At 63.7% G+C, this 18,019-nt stretch overlaps 1 protein-coding gene across 1 annotated transcript; it reads right to left on the bottom strand.

Moving 5' to 3' along the window:
• Positions 1 to 98: 98 nt before the first annotated feature.
• On the bottom strand, positions 99 to 17,736 carry CARM1 (coactivator associated arginine methyltransferase 1). The gene is made up of 16 exons (XM_056119885.1): positions 17,474 to 17,736; positions 8,313 to 8,438; positions 7,801 to 7,907; positions 7,037 to 7,141; positions 6,563 to 6,673; positions 5,666 to 5,843; positions 4,165 to 4,255; positions 3,996 to 4,077; positions 2,483 to 2,568; positions 2,314 to 2,403; positions 2,100 to 2,237; positions 1,917 to 2,006; positions 1,732 to 1,844; positions 1,558 to 1,653; positions 1,299 to 1,367; positions 99 to 1,209 (listed from the first exon to the last, which is right to left on the bottom strand). The coding sequence occupies exons 1-16, from the start codon at positions 17,697 to 17,699 to the stop codon at positions 1,067 to 1,069; spliced, it is 1,851 nt and encodes a 616-aa protein (XP_055975860.1). The 5' UTR covers positions 17,700 to 17,736; the 3' UTR covers positions 99 to 1,066.
• Between the last annotated feature and the right edge of the window lie 283 nt (positions 17,737 to 18,019).

Raw genomic sequence — 18,019 nt, forward strand, 5'->3', positions numbered from 1 at the left:
AGGCCTGCTGAGTGGCGCCTCTGCCTGCCCCGCACCCCGCAGCCCGCCTGTCTCGTGGTGACCTCGCTCCTGTGACCACTCCGCTACTCTCCAGACGCTTCTTACAAAGCAAACACTTTTATTTCCTATGCAAAGGTGATTCAGAGACTTTGTATAAAGGCGGACCGAAGTGGGGAGGGAGGGACCAGGCAGCGGGGCTTCGGGGCCACCCCAGCGCCCTCCGGCTGCCAAGCCTGAGCTCCACCACCTCCGAGTCTGGGGACTAAAAACGGGGGCCAGGAGGGGGAAGCAGAAGAAAATCGCCTGTGCTGAAACATACATCTCCTTGTTTATTGGGGGTGAGAGGACGAGACCCCCGCCAGCCCCTTCCGGCAGGCGCAAGGGAGGCGCCCTTCCAGGCCACGTCGATGAGGTTTGTGCCGGCCCAGCGGCCAGTGACCTTCCCTCCGGCCGGCCCTGGTCTAGCTGTGGGGGGACCTGCGGGGCTCAGGGGCAGGACAGCAGCAAGGTGCTGGGGCTGAGGGCCTTCCCGACAGCTGGGCGGTTGTACATTCAAGTGTGAGGTGAACCCTTTGGTGGGGGGGCCAGGGGGCTCGAGGCCCCGCCCCCAGCCCGACAGGGCCCCCCTATTCCCCGTGGAGCCTCTGGGGGATGGTGGGGGGGGGCTGCTGGCTCGGCCCGGCCGGCCGGGTTCTCAGAGGGTCTGTGGATTGACACTGGTTCTTTGTCGTAAAAAAATAAAATTAAAAAAAGCAGCACGTCACGCCCATGGGGACCGAGGCCTGGGAGGGGGGAGGCCCTGAGGCCGGGGCTGCCTGCTGTGGGGAGCAGATGGAGGTGGGGGGCAGGCACAGAGGGACGTGCCAGTCACAGCTGTCAGACCCGGGGAGGGGGGGTCCACGGCACGGTCTGGTGTGAGATGTGGCAGCAACGCGCACTCGGGGCCGGGAGGGGGCGGGGGGGGTGGGGGGGTGGCGGCAACGTTGTGTAAAAAAGTGTCCGAGTTCCCATAGCAAAGAGGGCGCTGACCGGTGTTGGGGCGTGTCCGTCGGCCGGGCGCGGCGGCCTAGCTCCCGTAGTGCATGGTGTTGCTGGGGATGGACAGCGGAGAGGCCATGGAGATGGCAGGGCCGCCCATGGTGAACTGGCTGTTGACCGCATAGTGCGCGCTCGAGCCCCCGCCGCCGCCGGCCTGAGCACCCGACGAGCCTGCGGAGCGAGGCACGAGGCTGAGGGGCCGCCCGGGCCGCCCGGCCCCCACCCGCAGAGGCAGCGAGAGCGAGCGACAGGCGCGTTACCTTGGACGATGCCCGTGCTCATTATGGAGCCCATCCGCGAGTGCGTGTGGTTGACAATCCCCGTGTTGGCTGCGGGGCGGGCGCGGGGCGAAGGAAGGAAGGAAGGAGGGAGACGGGGTCACCGCCCGGCCCGCCTCGGGCGCGCTCCGGGGCCGGGCGAGGAGGCAGAGCGAGCGAGGAGGCAGAGAGGAAGAGGGCGAGGCGTGGAGCGGGCGGGGTGGGGGGCGTCCGGCACCCCATCTCGGGCGGGCGCACTCACCGAGAGGGATGAGGTTGTTGTGGCCGGCGCTGGAGCCTCCGGCGATAACACTGCTCAGGTCGTAGGCCGTGGGCATCCCGGTGCCCAGAGGGGGCGCTGGGCGGGAACAGGGAGGTGAGTCGGGGGACAGCCGGGCGGCGGGCTGGGTGCCCTCGGGCCGCCCGGGCCCCTCACCTGCCACGGCCATGCCGCTGCTGAGGTTGTAGGCGCTGCCCGTGTTCCACATGTTCTCAGAGGGGGAGGTGTAGTGCGAGCCGGGCGGGGGCGAGGGCGTGGTGCCCGTGTATCTGCGGCAGAGACACGGTGGGCGCGCGTGGGGCGCGGGGCGGGGGCGCCCCCACCGGCCGGCCCCGGCCTACCTGAAGAAGGGGTTCTTCAGGTCAAGGAGGTTGCTGGACTTGGAGCCCGTCTGGTCCACCTGGGCCACAATACTGATGTCGTAGCTCTGTCTGCCGGGGGTGGAGGGCACGGCTGGTGAGCCTGGGTCGGGCTCAGCCCCGCGGCCACCCCCGCCCCCCTTGCTGCCCCCTGGGCCCGTGCACCTCTTGTTGGCGATTAGCAGGCAAGTCCCCGAGAGCGTGTCACCGGCCTTGGCGAACAGGGGCGATTGGAAGAGGCAGCGCACCTGGTACCAGTGGGTCAGTGGCTCCGTGGGCGCCGTGGACAGCCACACGGTCATGCTGCCGAGAGATGACGGGGGGGCTGCAGCCTGCGTCCACGGGTCCCGACACCCACCCCTCCAGGCTGGGCACTCACATGGAGCCAATGAAAGCCACGTCGAACCAGAAGGCCAGCCCGTGCACCAGGCCTGAGTGCAGCATGTGGAACTTGAAGGGGATTTCTATCCTGCAGGGAGGGAGGCAACAGGCTGCAGGGCTGGGCCGGGACGGGGGGCGCGCGGGAGGCGGGCCTGGGGGGGCCGAACCTGTGCAAATCTCCTTCTTTGGCTTCTAAGAAGTTCACCGTGTACTTGACAGACTTGGCCATCAGGATCCGGATGTCAAAGGTGTCCTGAGCAAGCACAGGGGGGTGGTGCTGGGGCACAGCTGGGCCAGGGGTGGGGAAGGGCGGGGGGCGGCCACGCAGCCACTCCCCATGGAGGGCAGTGAGGGGGCAGCTTCCCGAAGGCCAGTGGGCTTGGGCAGGTGCCCAGTGAACAAACCCCAATGGGCCAGAGCGATATAGCACAGCGGGCAGCACCCTGGAAATAGGGTCCCCTGAGCCCACCAAGAGTGACCCAATAACACCATGGGGTGGGACAACCCCCCAGAACAAAGCAAAAAGCCTAAAATGACCAGTCTTGGGTGGCACAGACCTGCCCACCAGACCCCAGGAGTTGGGGCCAGGGGTCCCACACACCAGGGTTTCCTCGGCAGTCTGGGAATGATGTGTGGGGGCGTTGGGGACAGCCCAGGCTGCTCCTCGCACCACATCACGGTAAAGCGGGAGGAATGGCCGCCCCTCGCCCCTGGGTGCCCCCCGTGTCGGGCAGCGCTCTGGGGACAGATGCAGATGTGCTCCTGCCACCCGGCAGGGGTCTGTGCCCTGAGAGCTGGACCAGACTGGAAAGGGCCTCTGGGATGGTAGCGGGGCTGCGCCCGGGTGCCAGGGCGGGGTTCACTGGAAGGACCACCACGAGCAAGGAGCACAGGGCAAAAGGACCAAGACAATGGAAAACACCTGAGCCAAAAAGCCAACGGAGAACTAGGCCAAGGCAGGAGTGCCCGGCAGGAGACAGGGGACCTAAGGGCCCATGGGTCACTGCCGGATGGAACCCCCAAACCAAACCTCCCCAAGAAAGAGCTGCTACTAAGTAGAGCAACAGTACAGCAGGGAGGGTGTTTGCCCTATACACAGCTGAGCCGGATTCAATCCCTGGCATCCTCATAAGGGGCCCTGAGGACCACCAGGAGTGATTTCTGAGGCACAGATTCAGGAGTAACCCCTGAGCACCACCGGATGTGGCCCCCAAAATGAAAAATAAATAAAACTACTAGTACAGATAAAAACGGATTTGGGGTGGGGGGGACTGGAGCAACAGCACAGCAGGTAGGGCATTTGCCTTGCATATAGCCAACCCGGGTTTGATTCCCAGCATCCCATATCCCGTGCACTGCCAGGAGTAATTCCTGAGTGCATGAACCCTGTGCATCACCGGGTTCAGACACTTTCCTTGCACACAGAGCAATCCTGAACACAACAAGAGTGATCCACAAATACAGACCTGGGTGTGCCCCCAACCCCCACAGAAAAAATCTTTTCCTCTGATCCTCATTTGAATTTTGAACCGTGCATCCATTTGAAGTGTAACCAGCAGCTAATCAGCACATGAGCACATGGCCCCTTCAGTGACAGCTGCATCAGAAGCCAGGCAGGTGGCAACCACCTGGGCAGACCCGGTTCCCACATCCAGAGTGCCAGGCCCGGCGCAAACTCACCACCACGGGCTGCCGGAAATACTCGTCCACGGCGGCACCACGGAGGGCCGACAGGTCCACTCCGTGGAAGGAGGGCTGGTACCTGCAGAAAGCCGGTCCCGGGAAGGTCAGCAGCAGCAGAGAGGCAGGTCAGCCCGGGAGGGCGGGTTGGCCCTGTGCCCACGCTCACCAGAAATTGGCCTTGGTGAACTGCTCCATGTACAGCTGCTCGTCCGTGAAAGGAGCTAGGTGGACGTCACCAATGGTGGGGAACATGTTTCCTGGGGGTGGGGATGGCGGGGGCTGGCATCAGCACGAGACTAGCCACAGAGCCCGGCAGAGTTTCCAATGAGATTTTTGCTTTTCACTTTGTCACACCGAGTGGTGTTCATGACTTTCTCCTGGCTCTGCGCCCAGGGAAAGGTCCTGGCAGAGTTCGGGAGACCATATGGGGTGCCGAAAAATCGAGTGTGTGTTGGTCATGAGCAAGGCAAGTGCCCTATACACTGTATTATTGCTACAGCCCCTCCGAAAGATTCTAAGGACCCCCAACCCTGGGCCTCCATCCATCTGTCCATCTACCCATCCATCTATAAATTCCTTCCATCTACCCATAACATCCATCGTTTCATTTGTGCATCTGTCAATCTCATCCGTCCACCTATGTACCTTTCCATCCATCTGTCCATCAATCCATCTCTGTGTGCATCCGTCCACTTATCCACCCATCTGTCATTCACCCATCAGTTCCCCGTCCGTCCATCCACGAGTCATTCTTTACATCCCTCCACTACTGTCCTATGTATCTATCCATTCCCCATTCATCTGTGCATCCATCTCCACCCTCTCATCCATCTAGCCTCTGTCCACCCAGACAGAGGTCCTGAGCACCCCCAAGGCAGTGGCAAGATGAATAAATGATACCCGGTGACGGGCCAGCACAGGTAGGAAGGCCTGTGCTTTAGCCCCACACTAGGGCTAGGAGGCAGGGACCACGCACAGCGGCTCCTGGGGCGGGGAGGGGGCCTGGGACTTGCTCCCTCTGCCAGGACAGCAAAGAAAGAAAGGGATCCTGCTGAGGCCTGGGGCTGGGTGGGGCTACCACAGGAGCGAGGCCGGGCCCTCAGCTCACAGACAGGAAGTGCCCAAGTCACCTGGCCTCCAGATGTCAGCCCAGGAGGGGCCAAGGGAACCCGCAGGAATTTCTTTTCCTGCAGCTGAAGGCCCCAAGGGGGAGGGGAGCCTCTGGCTGCTGGGGGTTGGGAGGGTGGGGAAGCTGGGCTCTTAATCCTGCGCTGCTATGCCGGGGCCCACGTCCACACTGCCCAGGAACAGGCCACTGGAGCCATAGGCAGTCAGTGATGCACGCACGGTCGGCAGGCACATAGGACACAGGGAGGACAGGAACGGTCACCAGAGGACCTGGAGTGGACGAGCAGGCCCAGCGACAGGTACACGCACATGTACACACATTCATTCACACCCTCAACAGTCTCACACATACACGCACGCACACATGCATTCATGGATTCCCACAGACACACACACTAACGACCAATGCGTTAGACTGACTCCAGAGCGTGGCCCCGGGGCCACCTCAGCCCCCAAGCTTCCAGCCCCCAGCCAGGCCCCAGGCCCTTCTCTTGTTTTGTTTTGCTTGGGGGCCACCTGGGGCGGTGCTCGGGGCTCACCACTGGGCTTCAGGTACTTCTTGGCATGCAAGTAGCTCTCCAGCATGCGCTCGTTGAAGAGCATGTAGCCCATGGGCTCAGAGATGATGATGTCCACCTGCTCGGGCAGCGCCACCTCCTCCACTTTCCCGGGGATGACCACGATGCGGTCCGTCAGGTTGTTGCTCTTCACCAGCACCTGGGGGCCCGGACTGAGGTCAGGACGGGACCCAGCACCCCCAAACCCCCCCCAGCCGGGGTGGGCGCACAGATGTTCTGGAAGCCGTGTAAGGGGAGTGGGTGTGGGGCCCAGGCAGCCCTGTCCCCCACGGAGGGGCAAGCCAGGGACTCAAGGGGCTGGGGATATAAGTCTGTGTGGTCACTGGCCTGAAGGAGCTCGGGGGGAGGGGATCCCCGCTGCCGACAGCAAAGGCTCCGCGCAGCCTGGGGGGGAGCTCGGGGAGGAGTGAGAGTGTCTGCAGGTGTCTGCTTGCCATCCCCCACGGCACCAGGCAGGACCCCCGGCACCACAGAGCGCCCTGAATTTGGCGATGACCCCGATCCCAGATTTTTGTTTTTGTTTTGTTTTTGTTTTATGGGTCACACCCAGCGATGCTCAGGCGTTACTCCTGGCAGTGCTCAAGGGACCATATGGGATGCTGGGAATCAAACCAGGGTCGGCCGCGTGCAAGGCCAACGCCCTACCCACTGTGCTATCACTCCAGCCCCCTTTTGGTTTTTTGGGTCACACCCACTAATGCTCAGGGATTGCTCCCGGCTCTGCACTCAGGAACCACTCCTGATGGGGCTCGGGGGAACCTTTGGGAGGCCAGGAATCGGCTCCAGACAGTCGCATGCAAGGCAAGCGCCCTCCCCACTATGCCATCACTGCAGCCCACCAGTCCCAGTGGACCCCACCTCAGCGTGCTGGGCCATGGTACTGGCCTCCACCGCGTAGATCTTCCTGGCTCCAGCCTGGGCAGCGAAGAATGACAGGATCCCAGAGCCGCAGCCCACGTCCAGGACAATCTGGGGGTCATGGGGAGAGGGCGGTGACGTCACGGGGCCCACTGGCCATAGCCCTGCTCCCCTTCCCACGTCTCCCAGAGTATCAAGAGGAGGTGCCTGCGGGGGCGATGGGGTGAGGCCACTGCGGGTGCCTTGTGTTTGTCATCCCCTCAAATGGGCTGGGCGGGGCGGGGGACGGGATGCCGAGATGCCAAGCAGGCAAGTGTAAGGGCCCCGGGTTCGAGCCCGCAGCACCCTGCTTCGACTCTAACGGTCAGGCCCATGGCGCCAGGCTGATGGCTGACAGGAGAAGTCCCAGGAAAGATGCCTTCGAACAAGAAGCACCGAGTCCCACAGTGGGGCGAGAGGAGCGGGTGGGCGCACCTTGTCCTTGAAGTCACTGTGGTTCTGCAGGATGGCACGCTGGTAGGTCCCCGTGCGCACGTAGTCCTGCATCATGTTCTGTTGCTGGGACAGGTAGCCGTAGAACTAGGACAGAGACAGGCCCTTGGCACGGGGCGCGCGGCTGGGAGACTGGTCTGAGCCCTGCTGGGCCCAGGGGCAGCCACCACCACTGCCCCACAGCCGCTGCTGGGCTCTTGGACCTGAGTGCCCCAGGAGACTCTCCCTGGAGAGGGATCGGGGCCGCCTGCCCCCCATGAGGGGAGCAGGAGAGAAGGATGCGGCTCAGACTGCGCCCTAGGATTGAGAGTGCCAGGCGGGCGAGAGGCCGTGGGGTAGGGGAGTGTCTCTGTAACGCAGTGTGGCAGCTGCATGGGGCCACGGGCTTTTGGCAGCAGGCGGACCTGGCTTCCCGGCTCGGCTCTGTTGCATAATAGCTGTGTGACTTGGAGTAAGTCACTTAACCTCTCTGAGCCTCAGTTTTCTCATCTGTAAAATGGGGACAATAATAGTACTTACCTCCTTAGAGTTGCTGGGAGGCATCCAGGGCTCCCTATGTGTGGGAACTGGCAGACTTGGGGCCCGGGCTGGGGGTTGGGGGGCTGCCCTGGCCTTACTGAGACGCCCGTGGGTCTGCGCACCACCTGCATGCCCATCCTGCCAGCAACACTCTTGGACAGGCATCAGTCTCCCCAGTTCACACATGGGGAAACTGAGGCAGTCAGTCAACGCCCTGAGGGACCCACCTGGAAATACTGCACGGCCGAGGACTCCTCCGTGCGCTCGCTGAACACCGAGCGCTCCAACGTGTGCCCCCGGCAGGTTTTCAAGATGTTGTAGAAGGAACAGAAATCTACGGGGTGGGGACAACGGGGACAGCCGAGTCACAGATGGGGGGGCCAGGGTGCTCGATGGGCCCGATGGGACACTGCTCTCGCCTCGCTTATTTTGGGGGCTGAGTCCAGGGTTGTTCCCGCCTTGGGGCTTGGTGCTGGGGGTCCCGACGCAGAGTCAGGGATGGAGCCGCCCTGCCCGCGCTGCCAGCTCGGCGGTTTCTATTTATCTCTAGGTTTCTAGGGGCAGCATTTCACCTCCAGAGGCAGCACAGGGCGGCGGGAGAGCGAGCGCGAGCGCGAGGCACCCCAACCCCGCCCCCAATCGCAACAGGCTGATCGACCTCTGGGGGGGAGATACCCAGGGGCTGCCCTCCGTGCACTCAGGAAGGGAGAGGCCTTTGGGTCCCGGGCCCCTCGCCTACCGTTCGGGGTGGCAAACTGGATGAGTACGCTGTTACAGCCAAGCGTGATGATGAAGGACTGTTTGCCCACGCGGCTGCACTCCGTCTCCCGCGACACGGAGCACTTGAACACGCACACGTCCTCATCTGCAGGAGAGGCCCTGTCAGATTCTCCCCCACCGGCCCTCAGGTGCTTCTGGGGTGCAGCCCTGGGCCCCAGCACCCCCAAGCAGCAGCCCAGGCTAGTGACTGAACAGGGACACAGTGGGTCTTGCCGTCAAAGAGATAAACGGCCCTGGGGTGTTTCCACTTCCAGAGGGCAGGGTTGAAGGGCCCCAGGGCCTGGCCAGCACCCCGGCCCAGTCCTGGTCACCCCGGACCCCTGTGGGGAAGGGAGCCAGAAGGACCCGGGGGGCCGGGATGGGGCCCCGGAGCAAACAGGGCTCCAGGCACCAGCCGACCAACTCTCCCAGAAGGTGGACTGCAGTGGGGCCCCAGCAGGTAGCAGGAAGCCCAGCGGTGTGCCCCCCCAGAGATTGAAGGGGATACGGAGAGTGAACCCAGGTGATTGAGCTCAGGTTGCCCTGTGCAGAGCAAAGGCCCTCCCCGCTGTGCATCTCACTGTCACCCCGCCCCCTGCTGAGTTTTGTCAATCAAGTTTTATTGTGGTTGTGGCTGGTAGTGGGCCATGGAGTGGAGTCATGGAGTACTATGCTGGAAGCAGCCTTGGGCACCTCCCCCCCCAGGTCCATGGAGAGGCCACAGGAAGGAAGCAGCAGCCCCACCCCTGCCCTGCTAGCACCTGTTCCTCTGCCTGGATGCTCTGGTGGGAAGTAGGTGCTGGAGGCCTGGCCTGGGGGTGTTTCCTGGGAGCTGCACGGCAAGGGGCCGGCACAGCCTCATGCAGCAGACCTGCAGTGTGGCAGGTGGGGGCCATGGCCCCGACCTCAACTGCAGACAGGCCTGTCTACAACCAGAAACTGTTCTGCCCGCACCCCCCACCCCCAGAACACCCCCACTTCAGGGCTCGCCCATTCGGACACCCCCATGCAGATCCATAGTAATGGGGATCCTGGAGCGCATTCTTTAGGACTCATGCCCTGATGGGGAGCCCTTTCTGGGGGTTCAGTCCTGCCAGGACACTTCCCAGGGCTGTCAGGAGCCCGCTGAGCCCTATGGCTCCTCCACACTGCCCCCCATCACCCCGAGAGAGGGGCCTAGGCGAGGCCGCAAGGCGCCTTGAGCCAGAGTCAGGAGCACACCCCGGAGTCCTGATGGGAAGCAGATGGGAACCAAGCAGTGGGAGGGGGACCATCAGGCGCCCCTGCAGGGACAGACCAAGGCCTCGCTGCACCTCTCTGCATACTGCAGGGTAAACACGGGCACTCTGGCCCGGCTTGTTGCTGGTGCAACCAACTGTGGTTTTATCTCAACACACGCTCAGGACCCGGCCAGGCTTTGGGGTCTCTTCCTGGGCTTGGCCACACTGTCTTTGGCCCCTTCAGTGGAGCCCCTGGTTCCTGCCCCGTAGCCACGCCCACTAGCTGAAGGGGCTGTTTCTGCTTCTGCATCTTGGTAACCAGCCCAGCGTTCCTAAACTTTGACATCCTTCACCCCACAAGGAGCTGAGGTCCCCTGACCCCACCCCACCCCCCAGCCCCTGCCCCTTGCTCCTACCCCATGGCATTTGCTTCCAGGTAGCCCTCGTGAACAGGGGGCATATTACACGGGTCCCAGGCTTTCTGTGTGCTGCCGGAAGTGACCCCAACCTTTCCCCAAGCAAATTTATTGGATTCTGTGGGAGGGAGACCATCGGGGCGCCCCTGCAGGGACAGATCGTGGCCCTCTTAAAAAATTGCTGGGCCCACTTGGGGTGCGGTGCTGGGAGCCAGACTTGGGGTCCGGTGCCACGTCCCCACCCGCCATGCAGGGAATCTCTGTGGGGGCACACGCCGCTGGTTCCTCCTACCTGCGGCTACCCTGAGCATCGCCAGGAGTAATCCCTGAATGCAGAGCCAGGGGTGGCCCCAACCCCAAAGGAAAAACCAAACAACAAACCCAGGGGACCCGGGAATAGACAGAGGCCGCACTTTGGCCCCTCCACGGCCCTTCCCTGACTCACTGGAGACAAACACACCCCAATCCCAGCCTAGGAGGGTGGAGAGTGATGAGAATTCCCAAGGGACGTGTCCACTAGGGGGAGGGTCCGCAGAAAGGCCCTGTCCCTGGGCTGGGAATGCGTCCCAGTGAAAGGGAGCAGGGTGCTGGCAGCATCCGGGGACACAGGGAACTAAGGGGGCTGCTCTGCTAGAGAGAGAAGTGGGGAGACCCCTGCTGGTCAGAGGCTCTCCGGGAGGAACACAGCCCGGGAATTCGAACCTACCTGCTCCTTCCCCTCTGGTAACTGAAACCCAGCAAAGCCTGGAGCAGCAGGGAGGGGTCGCCACACCCCGACACTCCCTGCCACACCCTGAGGATCTGAGGGCCTGAGGTCACCCTGGGACCTCCCTCCTCCAGCCCCACCAGTCCAGAGCAGGCAGGAGAGGAGCAGGGGGCAGGGGACCCTCAGAAGGAGTTGATAACAGCTGGAGGGGGGCCGGGCACAGCCAGGTGCTGGGCTCACCCCTGGGCGGGGTCCTTGGGGGGGAGGAATGGGGCTCAGAGGGCCTGGGGAGAGAGGGGCAGCCTAAGGCCGTGTAGGGAGGGATTCATGTAGAAAGAGGTCCTGGGCCCTCTCCAGGGCCCCCCGAACAGGTCAGGAGTGTCCTGAGGAGTGGACAGTGTGGGGACCACAGGTGGGGGCACCCATGCCTCAGCCTTGGTTTCTCACCCGGCCCGGCCACCACCTGCCCGTCTCTGCGAGAGGTGAAAGGCAGCAGAGGACAGAGAAGCTGAGCCACCGGGCACCCCCAGCGCCCCGAAACGCCCCCTGTCCAGCAGGGAGGGCCAAGCGTGGCTGCAACCCCCGCCATCCCCAGTCCAGGGGCTCCTCCAAACCCGGGGTTCCCACCCTGGTAGCCCAGAGAGCTGGGGGTGCCCGCAGCTGGCTGGAAACAAACGAGGTGGGTTCCCAGAGCCCCCAGCCTGGCTCCCAAGACTCAGTCCCACACACCAGCGCACAGAGCTGCCACCTCATGGCGAGCCCGGCCGCTGGGGGGCTGCTCCGACTCAGAGGCCCCCACCTCAGTAAATGGGGCCCCAGCACGTGCGGGGACGCTGTGCGTGGGCAGCAAACGCACCAGAGCCCAGAAAGCTGGCCGGGCCACCGCGGGGTGTGAGGAAGTGCTTGAAAGGCGAGGACAAAGAAGGGCCAGGAAGGGGGGGGGGGCCCTCGGCCCGAGAGGGGGTGGGAGGGGCGAGCCCCCACCCCTATGCGGCTGGTTTCCTGGGCATGCGCATCTGAGAGCCCCTATACACGCACGCGCGCACATTGGCGCACGCACACTCCTGCACACGCGCGTGCACACGCCTGGGCTCTGCGGGCCCTAAACAATGGGGATCAGAGGGAGGCGCAAGGGGGCTCCGCGGTCCCCGACCCAACTCGCCAGGCCCCGGGAGGCCTCGGCTCCATTTCTTCTCCGAGCTGGTTTTCCGGGAACAAAGAGGGGCGTCAGAGAGGCCCCCACGGCAGGCACCTTATTTTCTCCCTCAGAAGGTCGAGCCACAGAGATTCCTGGGGCTGGGGGTCCTGGACTTCCCAAGCGGCGCCCCCACTGGCCCGGGAGGGCCACACCCCACACTGGGGGGGCCGGGTCTCCGCAGGCCACGCCCAGCGCCCGGGTTGTGGGATCAGGGGTTTCCCCCAGTTCCCGCCAGACCCGCCACTGCCTGGCATGCGGAGAGCTGCGGGCACTGGGCAGGTGAAGGGCTGAAGGGGCTTCCCCCTGGCCGGGGGGGGGGGGGGGGGGGGGGGAGGGGGGCGCACAAGGTCAAGTCAAGGAGAGGCCCCAGCATGCTAATCAGGACCTCCAGCCTAGGCCCAGGCAGGGTAGTGGGGGATGGGCGGACATTCCAGCCGTGGCGCCCCAAGAGCCTGGGCTGAATGGAGGGGGATGGACGCCTCCCTGCGGCCGGCCAGCAGGGGCCTTCTACACCTGGCCAGCTCCACCACTCACCCCGCACCCCGCAGGGGAGAACTGTAGCCTCTTCCCACAGTGCTCCCGCTTCCCGCGGGCTCAGGAAGTGAGAGGGGGGAGGTGCAGCACGGCCCTGGGGTCACTTTCTTATTCTGGGGGTGGGGCCCCACACCCGGCTGTGCTCAGGCATCACTCTGGGTGAGGCCAGGAGAGTGGGGTCCTATATGGCTTTGGGGACAAAGTTGGGGTGGGCTTTGTGCAAGGCCAGTATCCCCCCCACACATCCAACCCCCTGGAGTCACTTTCCTTCCCGCTCTTGGGGGCGTGCCCCTCCCTGAGGCCGACAGGGAGGGAGACGTACCCACACACACACACAAAAGCTCATGGCCACCCCCAGCCGCGCCTGTGCCTCTGAAACAGCTCTGACAGCTCAGGACACCCTGGCTCTGGGCTCAGGATCACTCCCCGGACCTACACACCAGCTGAAGGTCCCGTTGCCCCCAGCAAGGCGAGCAACACGCCCCACCCTACTCCAGTCCCTCCACTTTCCATTTTAACCTTTAGCCAAGTTAACACCCCGCCCCACCCCCAGAAGCTCAGCTCTCCTCCTCTGGGATGCCTCCAGGAATTCACCTTTGGGTCCAGAAGTGATTTCTGGGCCTGAGGGCAGGCCAAGGGAAAAGTTATTCCCTATTCCCTCTGGTCTCCCTGGTCCTGAGCCCTCCAGCACCTGTTCAGCCCACAAGCACCCCCACTCTGCTGCAGGCAAAGCCAAGGAATCAGTTTTCAGCTCCTACCAGCCCAGAGCTGGGGACAAGGCACACTCTGGGGTCTCACAGGGAAGAGGCCTTATCACTTTTTTTTTTGACTTTTTGGATCACACCCCACCATACTCAGGGATAGTGCTCAGGGGACCATATGGGAGCACCCTGGTGGTGCTCAGGGGACCATATGGGACGCGGAGGATCAAACCTGGGTCACCTGTGCAAGGCAAACACCCTACCCGTTGTCCTAGAGCTCCTGCCCCAAGCCTTACCACTTATGCCTCACTTATCTGAAGATAAGATGCTACTGGGAGTCCCCCAAAGCTCTGCCGCTCCAACCCCGGTGCTTGCTCCAAGCCAAGCTGAAGCCCCCCGCTCGCTGAAGCACCACTAGTCCCGCCCCCTTCTCCCCTCCACTAGCGCAGGTCTTCCGAAGAGCGCAGTGGCTCGGACTACATTTCCCAGCCTCTCTTGCAGCTAGCAGTGGCCACATGACTGCCCAGAGGCCGCTGGGATGAAAGCCCCCAGAGCCAGCCTGGGGGAAATGGCCAGACTTTCACCCAGCAGAGCGGAAGTCAGGGTGTCTCAGGGTGTCGTGGGCCGGCCAGACACAGGGCTGATCTGTGAAAGGCCAAGCCTTTGTTGGGGGTGGGGCGGGGGACACAAGCACGGCAGGACCCGGGACCCACCATGCCCCGCAGCAGAGCTTGTGGCCAGCCTGGACATCCAAGTAAAAAGCCAATCGCAGTGTCTTAAGCCTGTTACCTCGGGACACAAAGAAACTGGGGGGGGGGGCTGGCAGTGCCAGCTTTGAATGGGGGAGCGGGACCGGTTGGAGCCCAGGCAGCATGAGACCCCAGCAGTGAGAAGTGAGCGGGGAAACAGCACCGTCAGGTGTGGCCCACGAAGCAAAACAGCAACGAAGAGAAGGGGTCCCAGTGCGGGCCTTGAACACAGCCAACCCAGATTTTCTCCCCAGCACTATCTAGGGTGCCCCCGGCAGTGCCAGGAGCCAGCCCTGAGCACAAAGCAGGAATAAGCTCAGAGCAGCAGCAGGGAAAAGCCAAAAGGGGGAAAAAAGGAAAAGAGAGGAGGAAAAAGAAACAAAAAGAAACAAAAGGAAACAAAGAAAACAAACGCTCTCTGATCTCTGAATGAAACTTCAGGCACCTCCAGCGGCTCCTGTGCATCCCAGCTTCGCTTCTGTCGGCAGCAAGCGGCTCCCATTGCACACCTCCCTGGCCACGGACCTGGGTGCGAGCTGGGTGCGAGCTCTCAAAAGCCACTCCCCAAACATGATCCTACACACACACACACACACACACACACACACACACGGTGCCCTCCGCAAGAAACTCCCCACTGGCGGGGGGTGGGGGTGGGGTCCAGACTCCAGCCTCCCGGGTGCAGTAACCTGGAAGAGCCCAGCCGAGTCCCAGGGTGCGAGTGAACCAAACACAACGAAACCCAGGAAAGGTCTCGGGTGGGAGCGAACTCCAGGGCTCTGCATGCCCCGTGCCCCGACACCACCGTGACCCCACAGGGTCCTCCAGCACCACCAGAGCTCCAGAGCACCGCCAAGTGGGGCCCCCAAACTAGATTAAAAAAAAAAAAAAGATCCTGCTTGTCCACAGTATCGGCCTACTCCAGCTGCCATCTGGGGACAGAGCCTGGCAATTAGGAAACACACGCCCACCCCCAGCCTCCGCCCACCCCCCAGTCTAGTCACACTTCTCCCCTGCCCTGCCACTTCAGTTTCTGACCTCCTCCGCCATCTGTGTGTGTGACCGAAGGTTTGTCACTCGGACTCTCTCAGGGGGTTTTCGCGGGGTTTCCACAACTGCCAGGGCGCCCCTGAAATGAAACTTAGCACCCTGGCTGCAGCTGGGGCAGAAATCAGGGCCCGCTGCCCAGTCATTCCCAGAGCACCCTCGGGGGGCTGTGAACAGGGAGGAGGTTTCTGTTGGCCCTTCCACCCACAATAACTCAGCCCCTTGGTGGCATGGGGCTTTGGATCCTGCACCCCAGGCTGGACACAGGACAGCAGGGTTCACCTGCCACACGGCCACAAAAGTGATGTTACTGTGATGTTGTTCCTCCCCATCCCCCCACGGTACCAGCCACGAGGGAGCAAGTCAAGAGGGTGAGTTCCAGGCCAGGGGGCAGAAGGCCCTACGTGTCCGAGTCCATGATCAGAATCCCTACCCGCACTCAAGGATCCCCCCGATCCCACCATGGAGACGCTTGGGGGTGTCCCTGGCTGAAGCCCTTCCTTCCACAGTCTGCAAGTCCCTTCTCCAGGAACCCAGATGCCGCCAGCAGAGAAAGCATGGCCAGCTGGTGGAGAGAAGAACCCTGAATCCCAGCAGTGTGCTGCACCCCATCAGCCAGGAGGTGGTGCTCCCCCAGCCACTCCCTACTGCCAGGCCCCCCACGAAGGGCGCACCTGGAAATCCTCCAGGGGCCCGTCCTGTGCCACACCCTGGCCCCCACTCTGGAACTTTGATCTCCTGGATTCCTCCTAGGGTGCCCCCTCCTCCCCTGGGGCCTCACTCCAACTCTAGAGGCTGGGGCACAGCTTTCATCTACCCAGCAGCTGTGCATCCCCCCCCACCCATGTGGTCAGCACCACACTGGAACAAGGAGGAAACTGAGGCCCAAAACAAGGAGAGGGGCAGGGTCCAGGGGGGACAAACTTGGATCTGGAGGAGTGGGGTGTCTGTCTATTGTGTGATTTTGGAGCCACACCCAGCAGGGCCCAGGGGCCACTCCTGGCTCCCCAGGCCCCAGGCCGGCATGCGTGGACACACTTCACAGGACCAGGCGGTACTGGGGACAGACCCGGGGCAGCCCACCAAACCTCATCCCTCCGCCCTGGAAAAGGGGGTGCAACCAGAGTAAGGATGGCGCTGGAGATGAGATTGGGGGTCCCTTCCTGGGAAGGACTGGGGACCAGCCAGGACAGAGGCAGAGACGGAAGCTCCGTCACCTCTGGACTGAGAGCAGGAGCTGCGGGCAAATCCCCAACAACCGGCAGCTTGGGAAGCGGCTAAGCTGGTGACAGCAGGTTCCGGAGACACACACACACCCGGGTCGGCCAGCATTCAGTCCCCACCAATGTCACAGGTCCAAGGTATGCTCAGCCCCGGCGGGGTTCTAGTTGGAGACAGGAAGGTCTGTCGAGCAGCCTGCAGCCAGGAGCTATTTGACTGAGAAACTAGTAACAGTTTCCACTAGGCCCACAAAATCAGACCCGGGGGGTACCTTCTCCTCAATATAATGCCACTAGCGCACCATTCCAAAGAAGTTCCTTCAAGTCATTTGGTCCAGGCTCCTGGAACTCCCATAGGGCCCTTAATTCAAGAAATTCGCTGCTCCCTATGTATTCTGGTCCCCACGTGTGCCTCTGGGCCCCGCTTTAGCTCTGAGCTGAAGACGGAGCTTTAAAGCTTTCTAAGTTCAGCTGCTAGGCTCGACCCAACCAGCCAACCCCACCCAGCCCTTCAGATCCCCGCTCCCCATCCCAAAGTGGAAAAAAAGAAATCCGCGGAGGCGCCAGAGGCAGAGAAGAGGCCCAGGACAGGCCCCCCAGCCGGTGCGGGCTGGGCTGAGACAAAGCTGAATGAACCAGAAAGGCAAACCTCCCCTGCCAGCCGAGCGGAGACCAGCCTCCAGCTACAAAGACAAGGGTCCCTGGCCAGCACGCAGAGTGGTTCTTTTTTCCTTTCTTTCCTTCTTTCTATCCCCCCTCCCACCCCCACCACTGAAATGTCAGTTTTGAAACTAGCTTAGGAAAATGTAAACCAGCTTTTCACAAGCCCCAAACCGGCACGGCACATCAAAGACCTCGCAGGCCGCGTGGAGTTGGGGGAAGGTTACCTGGGATATGCCAGGGCGGGGGTGGGCATCAGGAAGGCGGCGGCCCCCCCAACCCGGCCACTGCCCCACGTCGACAAGTTCCCCACGGGGGTCCTCCGGACCGGGGCACCGGCTCCTCCAGTCTGGTCTCACTTCCCAACAGTCCGAGAGGAAGCGGTGCCCCCTGAAGTGCCCAGACGCTGCCCTCGCCCCTCCCTGCCCTCCGGGGGGCCACGGCCGCCCCAGGGTTTCCTCCGCTTTCTCCGCTCGGACCGACTCCCGCGGGCCGCCCGTCCCCACGCTCGGGGCCCTCGCTCCCCCGTTTCCCGCTTCTCCGCTCACTCCGGGCACCGCTGCCGGCCCCGCGTCCGCCCTCCTTTCTCTCCGCCCCTGGCCACCGATCGTCCGCCCCGGCCGCTGGGTCCCCCACGGCCCGCCTCGTGCGCGGCCCCCGCGCGCCGCCCGGCCCGGGGCCCCGACTCACGGCTGTAGAGGGCGATGCCCGCCGCGTCCGGGCCGGCGCGCACCTCGAGGCGCAGCGCCTGCTGCTCCGCGTGCCGCTGGATCTCGCCGTTCGCGTCGCCGATGGTGAGAAGGCGGGCGCCGGGGAACACGGACACGGCCGAGCAGGGCCCCGTGCCCACCGGGCCCACCGGGCCCCCAGCGCCCGCGCCGCCCGCGCCCGGCCCCGCCGCCGCCGCCGCTGCCATCTTAGATCCGGCTCCAGGCCCCGCCGCCGCCGCCGCCGCCGCGCCCGGGCCCAGGCCGCCGCCGCCGCCGCCGCCGCCGCGCCGCCGCCGCCGCCGCGCAGGCCGAGGCCGAGGCCGAGCCGGGCAGCGCCCCCTGCCGGCCACGCGCCGCCTCGCCGCCGCCGCCGCCGCCGCCGCCGCCGCCGCGCCGCCGCCAGGCCCGTGGCGCCGCGCCCTCTGCCGGCGGCCCCGGCGCGGGGAGGGGAGGAGCGGGCCGGGGGGCGGGGCCGAACCCGACGCCCCGCCCCGCGGGAACCGTCGCCGCTTTGTGAGGTGGCTCC

The sequence above is a fragment of the Sorex fumeus genome, unplaced genomic scaffold (assembly GCF_029834395.1).
Source record: "Sorex fumeus unplaced genomic scaffold, SorFum_2.1 ptg000041l, whole genome shotgun sequence".
Lineage (NCBI taxonomy): Eukaryota > Metazoa > Chordata > Mammalia > Eulipotyphla > Soricidae > Sorex > Sorex fumeus.

Coding starts and splice junctions, on each gene's coding strand:
- CARM1 (XM_056119885.1), bottom strand. CDS start 17,699: ATGGCAGCGGCGGCGGCGGCGGGGCCGGGCGCGGGCGGCGCGGGCGCT. Junction 2,238..2,313: donor GTGGCTTTCATTGGCTCCAT/GTGAGTGCCCAG, acceptor ATCTCTCGGCAG/CATGACCGTGTGGCTGTCCA. Junction 1,845..1,916: donor CTGAAGAACCCCTTCTTCAG/GTAGGCCGGGGC, acceptor TCTCTGCCGCAG/ATACACGGGCACCACGCCCT.